The 16358-nt window shown below is 41.7% G+C and overlaps 1 protein-coding gene across 2 annotated transcripts in view; it reads right to left on the reverse strand.

Annotated features, from left to right (window-relative positions):
* Window positions 1–12072, reverse strand: part of LOC115829910 (nuclear factor 1 X-type) — a 109608-nt gene extending 97536 nt beyond the window's left edge. For both annotated transcript variants that reach the window (XM_030794083.1, XM_030794082.1), the window contains exon 1: window positions 11938–12072. In XM_030794083.1, coding sequence (XP_030649943.1) covers window positions 11938–11964 — 27 coding nt within the window. In that variant the 5' untranslated portion in view covers window positions 11965–12072. The remainder of the gene's footprint in view (window positions 1–11937) is intronic.
* Between the last annotated feature and the right edge of the window lie 4286 nt (window positions 12073–16358).

A 16358-nucleotide genomic window follows, 5' to 3' on the forward strand; every position in this document is an offset into this window, starting at 1 on the left:
TCCCTCACCCCCCCCCCCACCACTCTCTCTCACAGACACACACACAGATGTAGAAATACACACACACTTTATTCTCCTTTTTTTCATCAAGACATTAAAAGATAACTTGACTCAAAGACTGGAACGCATTCTTTTTCTTTTTCATGAGAGAGAGAAGTAAAGAAAAAAAGACATAGAAAGACCGAGAGAGGTAAGAGCAAAGGGAGGTATAAAGGCAGCGGGCCGTCTTATTAGTCCATGTGAAATATCTGTATAGGGAGTAGCAGTCCAGGCCAGTTCTTTGGTCAGGTCTGTTTGAAGCGTGTGGCTTTGCTTTGTGGCCACAGCCAAAAGGATGGTCTCTCAAAACAGTCATAACTCTGATATCCTGGTGACCTGACTCTCACTATACCATATTTCCAATCCAACTCCTTCATAACAGGACTCAAAGGAGCACAAAAATGGGTTGGTAAAGCTATTAAAACAAAATTCAATGCTTCATACTTTTTTTGTTGTTGTTCTAGAAAACATGCTACATGTTACTTTTTTAGCTAAGAGAGAACTGATATCTTTTCAGATTACTGAAAAATCAAATACGCTACCTGAACAAATTTTGTTTGTTTATCTTTGTTCCAGCCAAGACTGGGAATTATGGATATCTGCATGTAAAATAAATATACAAAATTGATTTTGTTTTCTTGCAAACACAAACAGTAAAAACTCACCAAGACAGCATCCTTAAAAAAAGGTGAGTGTGTGTGTGTGTGTGTGTGTGTGTGTGTGTGTGTCTGTTTTGCATCGTAGGTAATACAGCCCCATTGCACTGTACTAAATCTCTATGAAGTATGGCCTACAGTCTGTGGCTTGTAGCCACAGTCAACAGACGCTTGCAAGAATCTCAGAACACACACACACACACGAACACACACACACACACACACACACAAACACATACACACACACACATACACACACACACACTCACACACACACACACACACACACACACACACACACACACACCCTCTGTGTGTTTGCACACAGCTGCAGGGCCTCAGCAGGGTTCATGTGAGGTAAAGATATGCTATATTATGCAACCATGTATAGATTTTCCAGCACTGGAACCTGGCCAACTTCCTGCTTGGAGGAGAAGAGAGGGAGGAGTGGATTGAGCGCTTTGTTCCTGCAAGCGACGGCAATCCTTCGCCCGGAGAACAGCACGGAACGACGAGCAGACATGCCGAGAATAACATACTCGGGGTTTTGTTTATTATTTCTCTCTTTCACTCTCTCTCTCTCTCTCTCTCTCTCTCTCTCTCTCTCACCCTTCCTCTGTCTCACTGTCTGTGTCTCTATGTGTTAGTATGTGTGCGTCTCTCTCTGTTTCGCTGTCTCCCCACGTCCCAGTCTTTATTTTTCTCTCTGTTTTTATAAGCGCTGAGAAGTCAGGCCATGGGTGGTTTCTGTTGCTGTGTGCGAGGTGAGTTTTGACAGACTCCAAAAATCCTCAGCTTCTCCCTAACCTACTCCTCCTCCGGAGGCAAAGAGCCCCCCTCTCCGCACCCCCCCCCAACCCCCCCCACCCCACCCCCATCCCGCCATGCAACTAACAAAACACCCAACAGGATTCCCCAAAAGGGAATCTGAAAAAGAAAAAAACAAAAAAGACATAAACATAAAACAAAATAACACAATAACACACTAGCTTCCTGCTATTTTTTTCCTTGTGCCTTAAGTTAATGATTTTTATGCATGTGTAATCTAATCTGAGATCCAAGTTTCTGATTACAAGGAGTACTCAGGCCTCATTAGGGTTCACAGTAGACAGTCATCTCACACTCACTCCCTCTCTCTCTCTCTCTTTCACACACACACACACACACACAGCCTAAAATTTCAACACAGCTGCACACACTCTGGACTAGTTATATCTCCTGAAGAATTTAAGAGTGGAACAAATATGGAAATTAATTTGAGAACAAGGTTGGGGAACAAAGTCAACATGTTTCGACTTGACTTTCAACAAACTTACAGTCCTTTAAAGTAATATGAGGAAGAGGCTCAAGGTAAAAAAAAAAAAAAAGCTAATTACATCTCCAAAAAATGGTAAACAATGAACAATTGTTGGTGATATAATGGATCATAAAGAAATGTAGTATATATGGAATACATACACCAGTGCTCAATTTACTAAGGGGGCAGTGAAGTAATCTCCGAAAGACTTCTCACTGGCATGTAATTTCCAACACTGGCACATTTACTGTGTAGGCACATCTTTAGATTAAGAAATATAATAAATAAAAATAAATAAAGACTACATTAACAAAAGAGCTATTGAAACATAAAAAGTGGGAAGAGACAAGTGAATGAGTGTCAAGTTTAATGGACAGAGAGATTGGCTAATCATATTTCATGCCGGCACCGGCAATATCCAATCCCTGGCAATGGTGTTGGAGAGGCGAATGTTTTTCTGTGGCTCGAGGCTAATGCACGTAATTGTTCCACTGGTCCAGGTGTTAGGGGAGAAGTGCTAATGCTATGCCTTCTGACAGGGTTTGTGTGTATGTTGGGGGGTGGGCAACTCAGCCATATGGGTTAGGAGTCAGAGAGAGAGAGAATCTGGCAACGTATACCCCATTGGCAATCACTTCTTTCTCTCTCTCTCTCTATCTCTCTCACACACACACACACAGACACACACACATACACATACACACACAAACACTGTGCTCTAGTGGTGCTGGGCGTGATCGCCATACTCAACACCAGATTGACATGGATGAGTCAAGAATGCACACCTGCGCCTCATGTGTTTAAGTGCGTGCAGGTGTGGGAGGTGTGTGTGTGTGTGTGTGTGTGTGTGTGCACTCACACTCCTGTGCCTGTGTGCTAATTCATTATGCATAAAGCCCAAAGTTTCAAACGCGAATGTTTGAGCAACAGAGCAAGCAAGCCAGAGATATAAAGAGAAGGAAACAGAAGGAGAGAGAGAGGGAGAGAGAGAACAATGCAGAGAGGGAGTGAGAGAGAGAGAGAGAGAGAGAGAGAGAGAGAGAGATTTGCTATGGAGGGGAGTGTAAGATTTCATATTGGGATGAACTGAACTGCAGTGTGATGATGAGTCTAATTTAAGATCAGTCAGTGCATGAAATACAGGTCAGAATAAACAGGGTCCAATACTGCCAACAGTGACCCACAATATGATCCATCTCAAAACATCACAACACCATCCCTGCTCACTCTAATTCACCACAAACACAAACAGATGTGCATAAACATCTACTTTATCAAAGCAATGCTTGGTCACAGATCCCTATATGTACTCTGGCCCAGAGTCTTTGGGTTCATGTTGAATAGTGCTTCACAAGTGAGGAAGAGCTACGAAAACACTTCACAGGCATCAGCATGTGACACAATACTATGGGTTTGAGTTTGATTATCTCATCTAGATTAAACCTCTCCCCCTCCCAATCTCTCCCTCAAACACACACACACACACACACACACACACAAACCTTTACTCAATGACACACATACATGTTCACTCAACCCTAAGACACACACACACACACACGTCTTATTCACAGACTACCTGCAAACCATGCATAAGGACACAGTTATAAGCTACAGCCCTAAAGTTAAAACAAAGGAGTCGACAATGCTCCTCAAACAAAGATGGAAACGGTGGAAAAGCACAACAGAAAAACTGCCTAGCAACACCGAGATACCAAGGCTTTGCCAATCCTGCCGTATCTATTGCACCAATCCAATCCCCACACTCTGAGAATCCAGCTGCTTCCTTTGGGCTGACTACCTGACTCAAGACCCCATGAGAGAGACAGGGAGAGTGTGTCTGGCAAACCAGTTCAAATAGACTGCACATGCTGGACTGTTTATGCTAATGGTTAAATCAGTTTAAGAACACATTGTACTTTCCTGGGCCTCTGTCTTTACCGGGCTGCCACACCCTTTTTCCAAACAGCCACAGTGAGGAGTTTTTCCCTTTAGCTTTTTTTTTTTTTTTTTTTAAATGTAAGAGTTGTTCTGTTTTTCTCAGGAATACTGGTCTGATATAAACAGTCACTAGCTCACAGGCCAAAGACAAATACATTTTCACTTCCCTAATACAGACAGATGACAGTAGCAGTAATTATGTAATTGGTGCTTATGTTTTTGAGTGTATGTGCTTTTGAGTGTGTTGAATGTGTTGAGTGTGTGTTTGTGTGTGTGTGTGTGTGTGCGCGTGCGCGCGTGTGTATATGTGTGTCTTTGTGTATGCCTGTGCATGTATGTGTGAGAGTGTGTATGTGCGCCTGTGTGTGTGTGCGCGTGTACGCATGTGTGTATGTGTTCAGTAACCGTGGCAACAGCACAACATATCAGGCAACCACAGAGCCGCGGTGGAGCTACGGGCATTGCCAGAGTTCTGCCAAGGCATAATCCATGCCAGAGGTGACATGACTGAAGGGAAAAGGGAGGAGGACGCACACACACACACTGGATATCCTCCTATTCTTCTTGGCTGGAGTGTCCCATGGCACTAGCAGCAGGAATCCATTCTCCACGGAGGCTAGGGCAGCTGTGCTGATAGTGAATGAGAATGTGATTTGGGGTTTTTTTTTTTTTTTTCAAGATAAAAAACTACATGGTGTTTTAATTCGGAGCTGTGTTCCTGTCTGCCAACACCGCGTTGCTCCATCCATTCAGCCAGGTTCTTTTGTTTTTGCCACCACCTAATATACTGATAGCAAAGGCAAAAGAAATAAAGAAAGGTCTTTGAAGTTTTTACCACTCCTCATTATGCTCTAAAAATGTACTTCACAACCACAGCTCTTTCTATAAACCTTGACAAGTCCATCTGAATTGGTTTTTAAGTACGTTATTGACATGAGTAAATGGATCGACTTAACCGTTTAAAATAAGTTGTTTTGTGTGTGGAGTTTTTTTTTTTTCTTTGTTGTTGTTGTTTCAGAGTAATTCGATTTGGGTTGAGGGCCTACATGGAGAGCTGAACTGGCGAAAACTCTAACTGGGTGACCACTCAAACAGGAGGTCTGCCCTAGCCCTTTTGGGTTTACGGGTATTTACGACAGTCGAGGTTTTGGACGGAAAGAATAGGAACTCTGCGATTGGGTCACTGAGACTCTAAAAAGCCTTTAGGAATGAATAAGTAAAAGGGAACACAGTGTCCCCGGGTGTGTGCGTGCATGTGTGTGTGTGTGTGTGTGTGTGTGTGTGTGCACGCGCGCATGCATGTGTGTGCGCGCATGTCTGGCAAAGTGGCCACCTAACATCCCACAGTTCAACTCAGAGAGACCAGTCCTTGCCACACGAAACCATTACAGCCAATAGGAGGCCTCTGATTACACCACCATTTCAGAATCAACATCATTAAAACAGCCTCGCAAAGAGCCGACAGCCATCTTATGTTAAACGAACACTCTGCTCAATTTTTCAGCACGTTAATCAACACTTGGAAACCCATTCTCGTGTCCCTTCAACTCTGAGGGATGTGGTACTATAACAGTCTTCATCAACAACAATTAGGCTGCTCCCACTTGTCCAGTTGAATACAGAACTCACATCTGAGTTAAATAAGTTTTATGTCAAGAGAGAAGGTTTCAGTACAAACGGAGAGAAGTGCAACACCACAGCTTATTATTATTTTAGAAGGGCTTCTAAAGAAAAGTTAGATGTTAATTGCCATTCCAAGTTTAACAAAATCTACAACAGCAGCTTAATCAGTGATACCACCCCATATTGGTATAATCCATAATAAGACACTGTGAGGCTGCTTGATGTGTTCCAAAGTGCGTGTGTGTGTGTGTAAATGTGAGTATGCATCTTTAATTCTAAAATACCCCACTATTCTGTTTATTCAGACTGCAGTTCCATCAAATTTTTAATCCTCGGAACAGCTGTCCAAACTCATTTCCCAGCCCTGAAGAGAGAGAGAGGGCAGGAAGGGAGGCAGAGAATAGACTGGCCTTCCACCTCACAAAATATGACTAAATATCTTTTTCAGAAGGTAAGGGTAAAGCTATTCACAGTGAATGAACTATGGTGGAATAATAATAAAACTAATAGCCTCAAACATGATAAGACTTAATTAATTCAGAGTTAATCAGGTAGCCCCATATAATTGCCTTCCTTACAGTTAATGATATTATCTCTTACTTACTTTTTGCATTGTTTTTTTTTTTTTTAAAGAAGCTGAAATTACGTTTTGGTTCACCGTATGCTGCGTAGCCTTGTAATAAAGCCAGTATCAAAAATTAAATCTAAATGTGCCACTACCAATTTAGCCAAGGGGTCTGACTGGGAATTTTAGACTTTTAATTATGTTAAAATCCGATCAACATGCATTCTCCTATTTTTACTTATAAATTAAATCAACGCACGACGTGCACAATGCATATTTGTTTCTTGAGCTTTAAACTCATGCTTTCCTTTAGACAAACGTAAACTGTACTTGGTTACCACTCACCTGTAGATTAATGAGGAATATGGTCAACGTACTTTAGAAAGTAAATAATAATTAAGTATATTTTCCTTATACAAAACTAATCATCTAAGCATTTGTGTAATTTGTGTTCGTGTTTTATGCTAACGTTATGGGAAGTTTTAACAGTTTCACGAACGCCTAGCCTACCTCTGAGTAAGTCCAAACTGCCTGCTGTCATCAAGTACGAAACCAGCACATCCAAAAAAACAAGCAGCAGACCCAAAAAAAAAAGCTTTAAAACGTTGTTCTAAAATTTGACGAGAAAATGTCTGGTGAATTGAACAGCTGACCTTACTGGACGTTGTGACCTTGAACAAGCCAACGAATTACCGTTAGCTCTGCTCGCGCGGCGATGCTGCTCGCGCAGTCTCCCGCCAAGTCTCACAAACGCAGGCCCTGCTTCTTTGCGTTGGAGATCATTCCAATTTATGTTCAAACTGCACAAAGGCCAGCCTGGACTGCATGATGAACAAGGACGGTCACTATCAGAAATCTTAGAGGTGGGTTAAAAAAAACGTTTATCGGCGAAAATGAGAAAGGGGGGAATTAGAAACCTTTGCCACGAGACATGGGAAATTGTATTGCTTGGCCTATCTCTGACAGATAAACTAATATGAGTAACAAAAGGCTCTAACTACAGGCCCAATAAATTCAATAAATAATTCTACACCCAACGATCAAGTAATACCAGCAATAGATTAATTGTCATCTTCACTGCACGTATGTAATAAATATAGGATTGCCTGCCTGGAGTGTTTAAGGAATCAAAACAATAGAACCTGGAAAATATGGAAAAACAAACTACCCCTAACATTGTAGTTGGGAAATGTTCACTCTAAGTTTGAAACTGATTTGGAAGATAATAGTTGCACCTTGGACACACGCAGCAGGCCTGATTAACTGATTATATTTTATGTCATTAAATAAAAATAAGCATTGGGTGTTGTTAAAGATGGGAGAAAGATCTTCAAGGTGGGGAAGCCTCTGAAATGATCAAGTGATGATAGGCCTATTTAAAAAGTTGCTCGTGCAACAGCCTCCTGATGAGGAAACGACCACTCAAATCAATATAAAAGGGGATAAAAATAAATATGAAATGTATCAACACAAAACAAATCTCAAAACTGGGGTATCTATTTAATTCTGCAATATACCCGACTGACTTGTGATCATTTCCATCAGTTACTGCCTAGCACGAGGAAACTCGCGTGAGCACCCTAAGAAAGGGTTAGACTTCAGACCGTTCTAAAACCACATTTGTATGCCGCGGTTGAAATTTTATTAAAATATGCCATCGTTACCAAATAGGACGACCATCTATTCTATAATGCAAAGCCACTCCACTCTACATATTTGCATTTTTGGCTGTCTATAGGGTAGATTGTCTCCCATCAGCCTGCAGCCCTCGCAATGCAAAACCGCAGTCTTCCATTCCAGAAAAGCTTTTATCGCTGTCAATAATTCATTCGATTATTTACATTTGTTGCCATCTCTGACTTTCCAAACCATGTTTTTAATTATTAACCACAATTAAATAAACAAAAAGTACGTCCAATTTTCATGCATGAAGCGTGCACAGTTCCAAAATACAGGCGATAGTTGTGAGAACACGCTTCAAGCGCGCCGGTTGCAACAGCCAGGCGCTCAAGCTCTCTCGCGCTTTCTCTCTCTCTCTCTCTCTCTCTCTCTCTCTCTGTCTCTCTCTCTCTCTCGTTCTCCACTCACGAGAGTTTCGACCGTGCTTGATTTTCCCATCATTACAATATAGACCAAAAGAAAACAAAGAAAATGTAGGACATAACGGGAACAAGTTAATGCCGTTTCCAAATAGCTGAAGTCCACCTTGGCTAAAAGCACGTCCAGTTTTGACTCTGTACTTTTACACACATGTGTACTACGTGCGCTGTTTTTTCTGCGAGTTTCTGTTGTCAATTACTTTTAATTAACGGAAAAAAAATCTCGTGCTGAATGTGAAGCTTCATTGTTTTACCATTCTTACTGCTGTACAAATGCTGTAGAGAATAATCTCAACATTTGGTAACCCTCAGAAACCTCGCTCTTACTTATTTTATATTGTGCTGTGAGAAACCTCAAAGATATAAAATGGTGAGGGGGTGGGGGTTTCGAAATGGTGGGGGTTTAACTTTTTAAAAAAAATGCCAGCATAGCAGTTTTCTCAACATCCTTTCTAAAATCTCAGCCGAGGCCAAGAGAAGCTGAAGGCTATTCCGTGATATAACTTTGTGTATTTGCCTTTCCAGTTGCATTTCTCTCCCTGGTGTCCGTGTGTTTTATCTGGAACAGACATGTGTATGGTTCAGCGCAACATAAACAGAGAAATATGTGGTTTTTAGACAGCAGAGTTAAATTAGTTCAAATCTGCTTACAGATTAACTTCCGAATCTCTGCCTTAGGCATCACAACCACCCAGCTGAAACAGTGGACTAAAAATCTATCAAACTTAGTATATTTAAATACTTAAGTTCAATGCATGTAAGCGCAGAACAGTATAGGCATGCTGCTTATCAAGAATTGCATTACTTGTCATATAGATCTACTTTTGATACAGAACAAAATAATATTTCATACAAATTAAAAGATAACTTCGGTGAATGAAAAGATCCTAAATCTGGTCCTTTGAAGAATCACAAATATATAATGCAATAACTCGAATCTCCCATTGTGTTGTTTACATGGAGCACAGTTAAGAGCATGGTCACAATCGCTCGACTGCTTTGAGATATAGAAAACAGAAGCCTGTGAGCAGTCAGCAAATGCACACACACACACACACACACACACACACATGTATATGGTGTGCATACACATACACCCATATACTCACTCACTCACTCACTCACTCACTCACTCACTCACTCACTCACTCAGTGTCTGGTTAGGGACAGATGCAGCATGGAGGTGTAATTGTTTTAATAAAACTACTGTAAAATCAGGAATGAATTACCCATCATGCCCAACTCTGCCAATCCCAGTTTCTGTCTACAGAAGCACGGGGTATAAACAAGGCTCCTGTTTTCGGAACAAGGATTCCTCAAATTCTCCACTTAGAACTTTCAGAACAGGAACACATGCCGAGAGATACTGCAAGACAGCTTGAGCTCTATCATTTCTAGATGTTTCTAAAACAGAAAAAAATGTATTCCCGGGCCATGACACCAAGAGACATTGAGGCAAAAAAAAAAAAAAAAGATGACACTACTATTGCAATAGTGGAGAAACAATGCCACCGCCCTGTTGCAGAGAGAGAAGTTAAGTTATCATGGGGTAAGATTATGTCAACAGTTTAAGAGTGGCAACTTCAGTTTTAATCTAAATATAGAAGCAATCAGCACAGTCACAGAACTCAGTGGAGCTGTTTTGGTTTTATCTCTGTGAAAATTACAGGCAGTTTGTGATCCAACTGTAAAGTAAACCATTTTTAAACCCGGTCCCTTTTGAAGACACACACACACATACGCACACACTAATACACAGGCGCGCGCAAACTCACAGCGTTTGACCAACCGGATGAAAATTCTGTATCAGTGAGAAATTATCGGAAAAAAGCGGTCTTACATACAGAGGTCCCTTTTACCAGCACACAGTAGCTAAAATACAAGCCCATCCGATAACTACGCTTCCTCAAGTCTTACATACCCACGTATTATTCTCGTATAACAAATTATGGATAAAAGTTCACACCCTCAAAAAAATGTAAATAAATAAGCAAAAATATAAAGATTAAATGTATAGAATGTGAAGGGAATAGAAGCGGATAGTGTGTGATATTTTCCTACAAAGCTGAGTACATTTGAATATTTGATATTGGTTTACCCTACTTGTCTTGTAATTGGAGGTGTGGTAGAACTCTAATGACTGTATACTTTGCCCGTGCTTTCAAAGGGAAACAAAAAAAAAAGCAAAACAGGGGCTTTTGCAGGCATAAAGGAAATTTTTAACTGAACAGAGATTAGATTATACCCATTTGCTACATGACGTATTTATAAAAAAAAAAGTACAGTAATACAGGAGATAAATAAATTTAAGGATACGTGTAAAGGATGTAAGAATTCACGTCTTGATGTCTTTGTCAAGCTGACTGAAAACCATTTGAGGTAATTCTAGCGTTACACAACTACTCATGGAAAACCTCATAATAACAGTTTGACTCTAAGTAAACCAATATTCATCTGCTCAAGTTAACTAACGTTTGCCAGCAAAAGACTATGAGGACTTCACCCCGATGAGCTGACTTTATACCGAGCTTCACACTCAGTACATAACACTGAGTAAATAAAGTCTACTTTACAAATTAGTATGTGACTCTTGTGTTAAACCTGACTTCACGCCTGCACGCAAAGCATTTGTTTTTACATCAGGCCTCTAAAAGTAAAAAAAAAAAGAAAAAAAAAGACAAAAGAAGAAGAAGAATTGTAAAGCAATTTTCTGGAGGTAAACTGATTTACATTTACCTACTGGATCTGCAACTGCAAATGTCTGCAGTTGCAAGATATTTGCTTAAAAAACATATTAAGGGAGATGGAAGGGTATGGTTTCAGGGTTAAAAAGAAGCCATGTACTTGGGCGTAACGGCGTACGGGTCACTTAAATGTACAAAGCAATAAAAGAGTAGTACAATGCCGTTTAAACATTTATTTTCTTTGTTATGCAACCGGTGTCCAGTAGGGAAAAAATCATAACAAAGTCAGTCCGTCACAACCAATTCAGTTGATGGAAACCTGAGCGGTCAACGTGTTATAATTTTAATAAATACCATACTAACTTCTCGGCAATAATTGAAAATAATTTGGCTAAAGGGCTGACGAAGCAGAGCTGAGCAAGAGAACCGGCGACCTTTGGGCAACTCCAAAAAATATTTCACCAGTCGGCACAACACAGAAAAAAACCCGGTCTGTAACTGCACTGCTGCGGGATTCCTGACTGCACACACATACACACACACAAACACACACACACACAAAGTACCCAGAGCTCTAAAACCCAACCGCTAAGAAAAGAAAAGGTTTAAAAGATTAGATATTCCATTTTTTCCGTGAACTTCCTAAGCATATTACACTTTTCCTGTGTCAAGACTTGAGGAGGTTTTACGCTAGATTTAAATGTAAGTCTGTACTGAAGTCCAAAGTCTATCTGTTTTCACCCCTCTCCTCTCTTCCTCTTCTTGGCTTTTATATTAAATTGATTCGAGAGAAGCGCCATTTTCTCCTGAAAGAAAAAACATGTGAGTGAAACGCACGGGAAAGTCAGTTGGTAAAATGCCACTGGAGACGGAAAAGTGGCGGCGACAACACCGTTTAACTCCTATCAGAGAGCAACAGTCCAAAAAGCAACCCGAATACAACTATTAAAAAGTCGCAATTAGAGGGAAACAACCACGACAAAACCCACAACATAGACGAGAGCCAAGAACGATAAAATGATCAAGAATTTACCTGTGTCAAGCAGTACGGGGAGTACATGGTTATTTTAGATGTGAAAATTGGAGGGCTTATTTAAGTTGGATGGAAGTTGGTTGTAGTGCTGCATTGCATTCGCTCGCAGTCCCGTCTCGCCTACTCCATGCTGTACTGCTAACCCCGCCTAGGCGGCAGAAAGTGAAAGCTTACACAAAGTTTTGGGAAGAAAAAAACTTTCCCTCCCTCTTTCACAGAGTCTCTCTCTCTCTCTCTCTCTCTCTCTTTCACACACACACACACACTCACGCGCGCGCACACAAATTGAGGAGAGGTAACTTAAAACTGATTTAACGTAAGCGACTAATGGCGATGCATAATGGATTTATGCATGCGGATAGGCGGCTACTTTTGAATGGATGCAGCGTGCCAAAACATACACGTCCATCGATAACAAAATGTTAGAGTATGCATGAGACGTGTCGTCTTTGCCACGCACACACACACACACACACACACACACACACACACACTCTGGCCACAGATTCTCCCTGAGTTGTGTAATGAAAGGAAAGTTAAATTAATCAAATGCCTAAAAGACAAAACCATAACTGATTTTCTATTTGTGTAAAGCATTTTCAAATAAACATTCTGATAAACTGAAAATCTGGGGACCCACGCAGTGGAAATACCAAACTCACAGACTGTTATCTTTATGACATCAGATAGATAAAACACACACCTTGATTAATTCATATGAAACATTAATCTTGTGCAATCAATACACAGCGCATATTCTTATTAACCTGTAATAAATATACACTACGATAATGATTTCCGCTCTGAAATATGGACAAAATGTGAGGATTTAGACACAGCTCAAAAAGAACAGCAAGTTCTTCTGTGTTCTCATTTGACTGCACATAAACCTGTGAGTGGGTGAAAACTGAAACAACAATTTACTGATGGCTTTTCTTTCTTTTCTTTTTTTTTTCAAAATAAGTTACGGTATTGCGATTTAAAGCTTTAAGGCCTTTTTTTTTTTTTTTGCCTGCGGGACGATTCAGACGACGAGGAGGTCTACGTGATATGACAACGCTCAAAAATATTTGGAAACCAAAAACATCCCCCAACGGTGGCATTAAATGTTGCACAGTCTGTTGAGAAATGTTTGAGAGAAACAGATAAACACACAGTGACCGACGTACACTTTGACGAAACTTCGGGGATGCTTTTTCTCAAGTACAATGAGGATTTAAAAGAGGGAGGGAGCAGGAGAGAAGAGAGAAAGAGAGACAAAGAGAGAAAAAGACAGAAACAAGGGGGGGAAAGAGGGACAGAAGGAGCGAGAGAGAGGGAGAGATGAAAACGATCAGAGGGAATAAGAAAGAGGGAGAGAGGGAGAGAGGGAGTGTTCGGAGGCTACTGCGGGGTGGAAGTGGGGAGTGTAGGAGTTATTGTGGAGAAGCGGAGCTGAAGTTTGGAGCTGACACCAAGAGTCCTACGATTTATGAGACCTACTGCCAGAGCCTTCACCGCAAGCCACTGTTAGAGAAACAAAGAGATCACTGCGCTGTGTGTCCAATTACAGCACAGAGAGAAAGAGAGAGAGAGAGAGAGAGAGAGAGAGAGAGAGAGGGAGTAAAGGAAGGAGTGAGGGTGGGAGGATGCGTGGTTAGGGAGTGAGAGGGGAGTGTGTATGTATGTGTGTGTGTGTGTGTGGTGTGTGTGTGCGTGCGTGCATGTGCATGTGCATGCGTGAGTGTGCGGCTAAGGGTGCGAGGAGACTGCATATCCCCAAACACACCCGTGTGTAAACAGTCATCTACTCAAAGTCAATGACTGTGATGGTGACTGAACACAAACCGTTAGCCGGTTCGTAACTTTGGCCAGCAGTGTAGCCAGTGGGGGTGTGCTCCAATTCAGCACCACATAAACAAACGCCACACACTTACGGCCTACAGAAATCATCCAAAAATGTTGCTTCTGCACAGGAAACACGCAGATGTCGCTTTTTTGGAACTGAGCACGTCAAACCTTAGGACGATTTCATCCTGTTTTGCAATTTAAAAAAAAAAAAAAAAAAAAACGGTTACCAAGCAAGGCCTCAGAGAAGCAAAGAAAAAGTTTTTGGGGTTTTTTTTTCCCCCCTCTCGTTTGACGAAAGTTGAACTCTACACTTGTAAAGGCATATCCACCATCGCTCACAAAACGAGCCCAACACTTAGCGGTTGGAGTGCGCAAATCTCTCATTAACTAACATATGGCAGAACCAGATGCTAGGCTAGATTAGGACTTGGTGGCCCTACTTTTCACAGCCGCTGAAACACACACATTTGCTGTGAGTTGGCCTTGCATGTGGCGAGCTAAGTAATAGCCTTCGTTGCTACATACCCATTAGCGCTAGCATCTGCACAACGTTAGGATTCGCCAGCCTGAAGCGGCAAAGACAGTGAAGTCTGGAGACACAGAGGCCTTGAGGAAATATATTACAGCCTGGATTCCACAACTATGACCCACTGAGCCTAAAAAAAAAAAACAAAACAAAAAACCTTGAATTTTGGAGAGGAGTCACCAATCAACGTGGTTTATTTTCGTTTTTTTTACATCCAGCGAGACATGGGGGCACGGGCACGGTGTCAAATCTGAAGCTAAATTCCAAAACGGGACCAAAAGGTCCACTGGTGAATCCTACATGAACTCCACAGAGTGTTCGTAACAGCTCCACACCAGGTCCGACTTGAGACCCTCCAAAATCTCTTCCCGGGGGTTATTTCAACGACGCTAACTTTTATCAGCATAGGGATTCAGTCATGTCACCAAACTGCAGTTGTCGTTACGAATCCCTCCCACTCCGGAGCCTTTTATAGATCTAATTCAATTGCTTCATTGGCGTGACCATTCACATTGACAATGTTGCCAAAGCAGATACAATATATAGCGATTATAACGTCTCTCCTGCCAGACGACAGCAAGTGGACGGATATCTCTCAAGGCGGGAGATGTAGCAGGGTACTATAATATACTATTGGTGCTAATATACGCATAGTAGCAGCACTCTGCTTTATAATAGTAACCCTGAGTCTGACTTGTGGTAAAAGGAGCGCTGGCCAAAGACCACACACAAACAGTATCGGTGTGAGTCAGAGGCTGGCAGCTCCGAGCAGTCCTTGCAGGAGGTGCGAGACAAATGATTGATACAAACCACATTGGTTTTGATAGGAAAAGCCAGATGGATACAAATAGGAACTGATTTGTATAAAGTAAATTTGCGAGTGTTGAATCGCAAACGCCAAAGTTCATACCAGAGTTGTTTTATAATTCGAATCACGGTTATCGAAGAGAAAAGCTCAACCTGCAAATGCTCCCATGATTGCATTTACTCTTGTGAGTGTAGTTTATATACATTATACATTAAAAGTGCTTTCTACCAAAATTATCACAACAACTTGCAGAGTGTTGAGTTCATTCTGAAAGTGTTAAGACTAGCCCAGTCTGAGGTGGTGTGAGACAATGTAAACTCTCTCAGAGTTAGTCTGACACTGCTGAAATACTGTTAGAATTTGAAGGAGGGGTTGAATTGAATGAAAGCAGGCTTCTCCTACGCAGCCTTATACACTCATTATTAAGCATTTCACTGTGAATTCACTCTACACATGTATTTTACACACGATACCCATTCTGTGCTCTCTTCTGTGAAACGTCTGGTTTTCAAGGAAATCAGTTCGTCTTTCAAGGAAATCTGTGTATGTACCAAATGGAAGATGGGCAAATGTTTTAATTGTCAGCTGCCCAAGTGGGTGATGAGGAATATATCGGTCACTGTAGGGTGTCAGGTTCACAGGGGCTCCATGCTAGTGTCAGTTTCTCCAGGGGGCACTTCAGCATGGTATCACCCCCCCCCCCCCCCCCCCCCCGCCCCCCGCCATCCCTCCCCACAGGGTATCCAGTGAAAGAGAGGCCGGCTCTCCCTGCGTTTAGTCTGGATAAATGAAATTTAAAAAAAAAAAAAAATGGAAGAATTTGAGGTGAGTCTCAGATTGAACAGAGCGCTCCTATTCTCTGTGTGGTACCAGTGTGAGTCACGAAAGGATTCTCAGTCTCTCAGTCTAAATGTCCTGAACTCACTGATCCCTGATATCCAATAGGGCTATTTTTATGCCCCGCCCCCTTCCCCACTTCTCCACCAATCGGGTCCTTCCGATGGCCTCCATTTGGGCTCATTTCTGTACCCCGGGACACCCGATACGCTGTAGCAACCCAGATTTTTCTCCCCGAACAAAACTTGGCAAATGTCTCCTCTGGAAACAAAGAGGAGTCCCGGCTCCTACCTCATTACCGAACGCATTTTCAGTTGTCCACAAAACTTCTCTGCTCCATTTCTCTCTCTCTCTCTCTCTCTCTCTCTCTCCATTTTTACTGCTTTTTTTATGATTTCTTCTCTCAGTGTTGTAAATTCA

Source organism: Chanos chanos, chromosome 16 (assembly GCF_902362185.1).
Source record: "Chanos chanos chromosome 16, fChaCha1.1, whole genome shotgun sequence".
Lineage (NCBI taxonomy): Eukaryota > Metazoa > Chordata > Actinopteri > Gonorynchiformes > Chanidae > Chanos > Chanos chanos.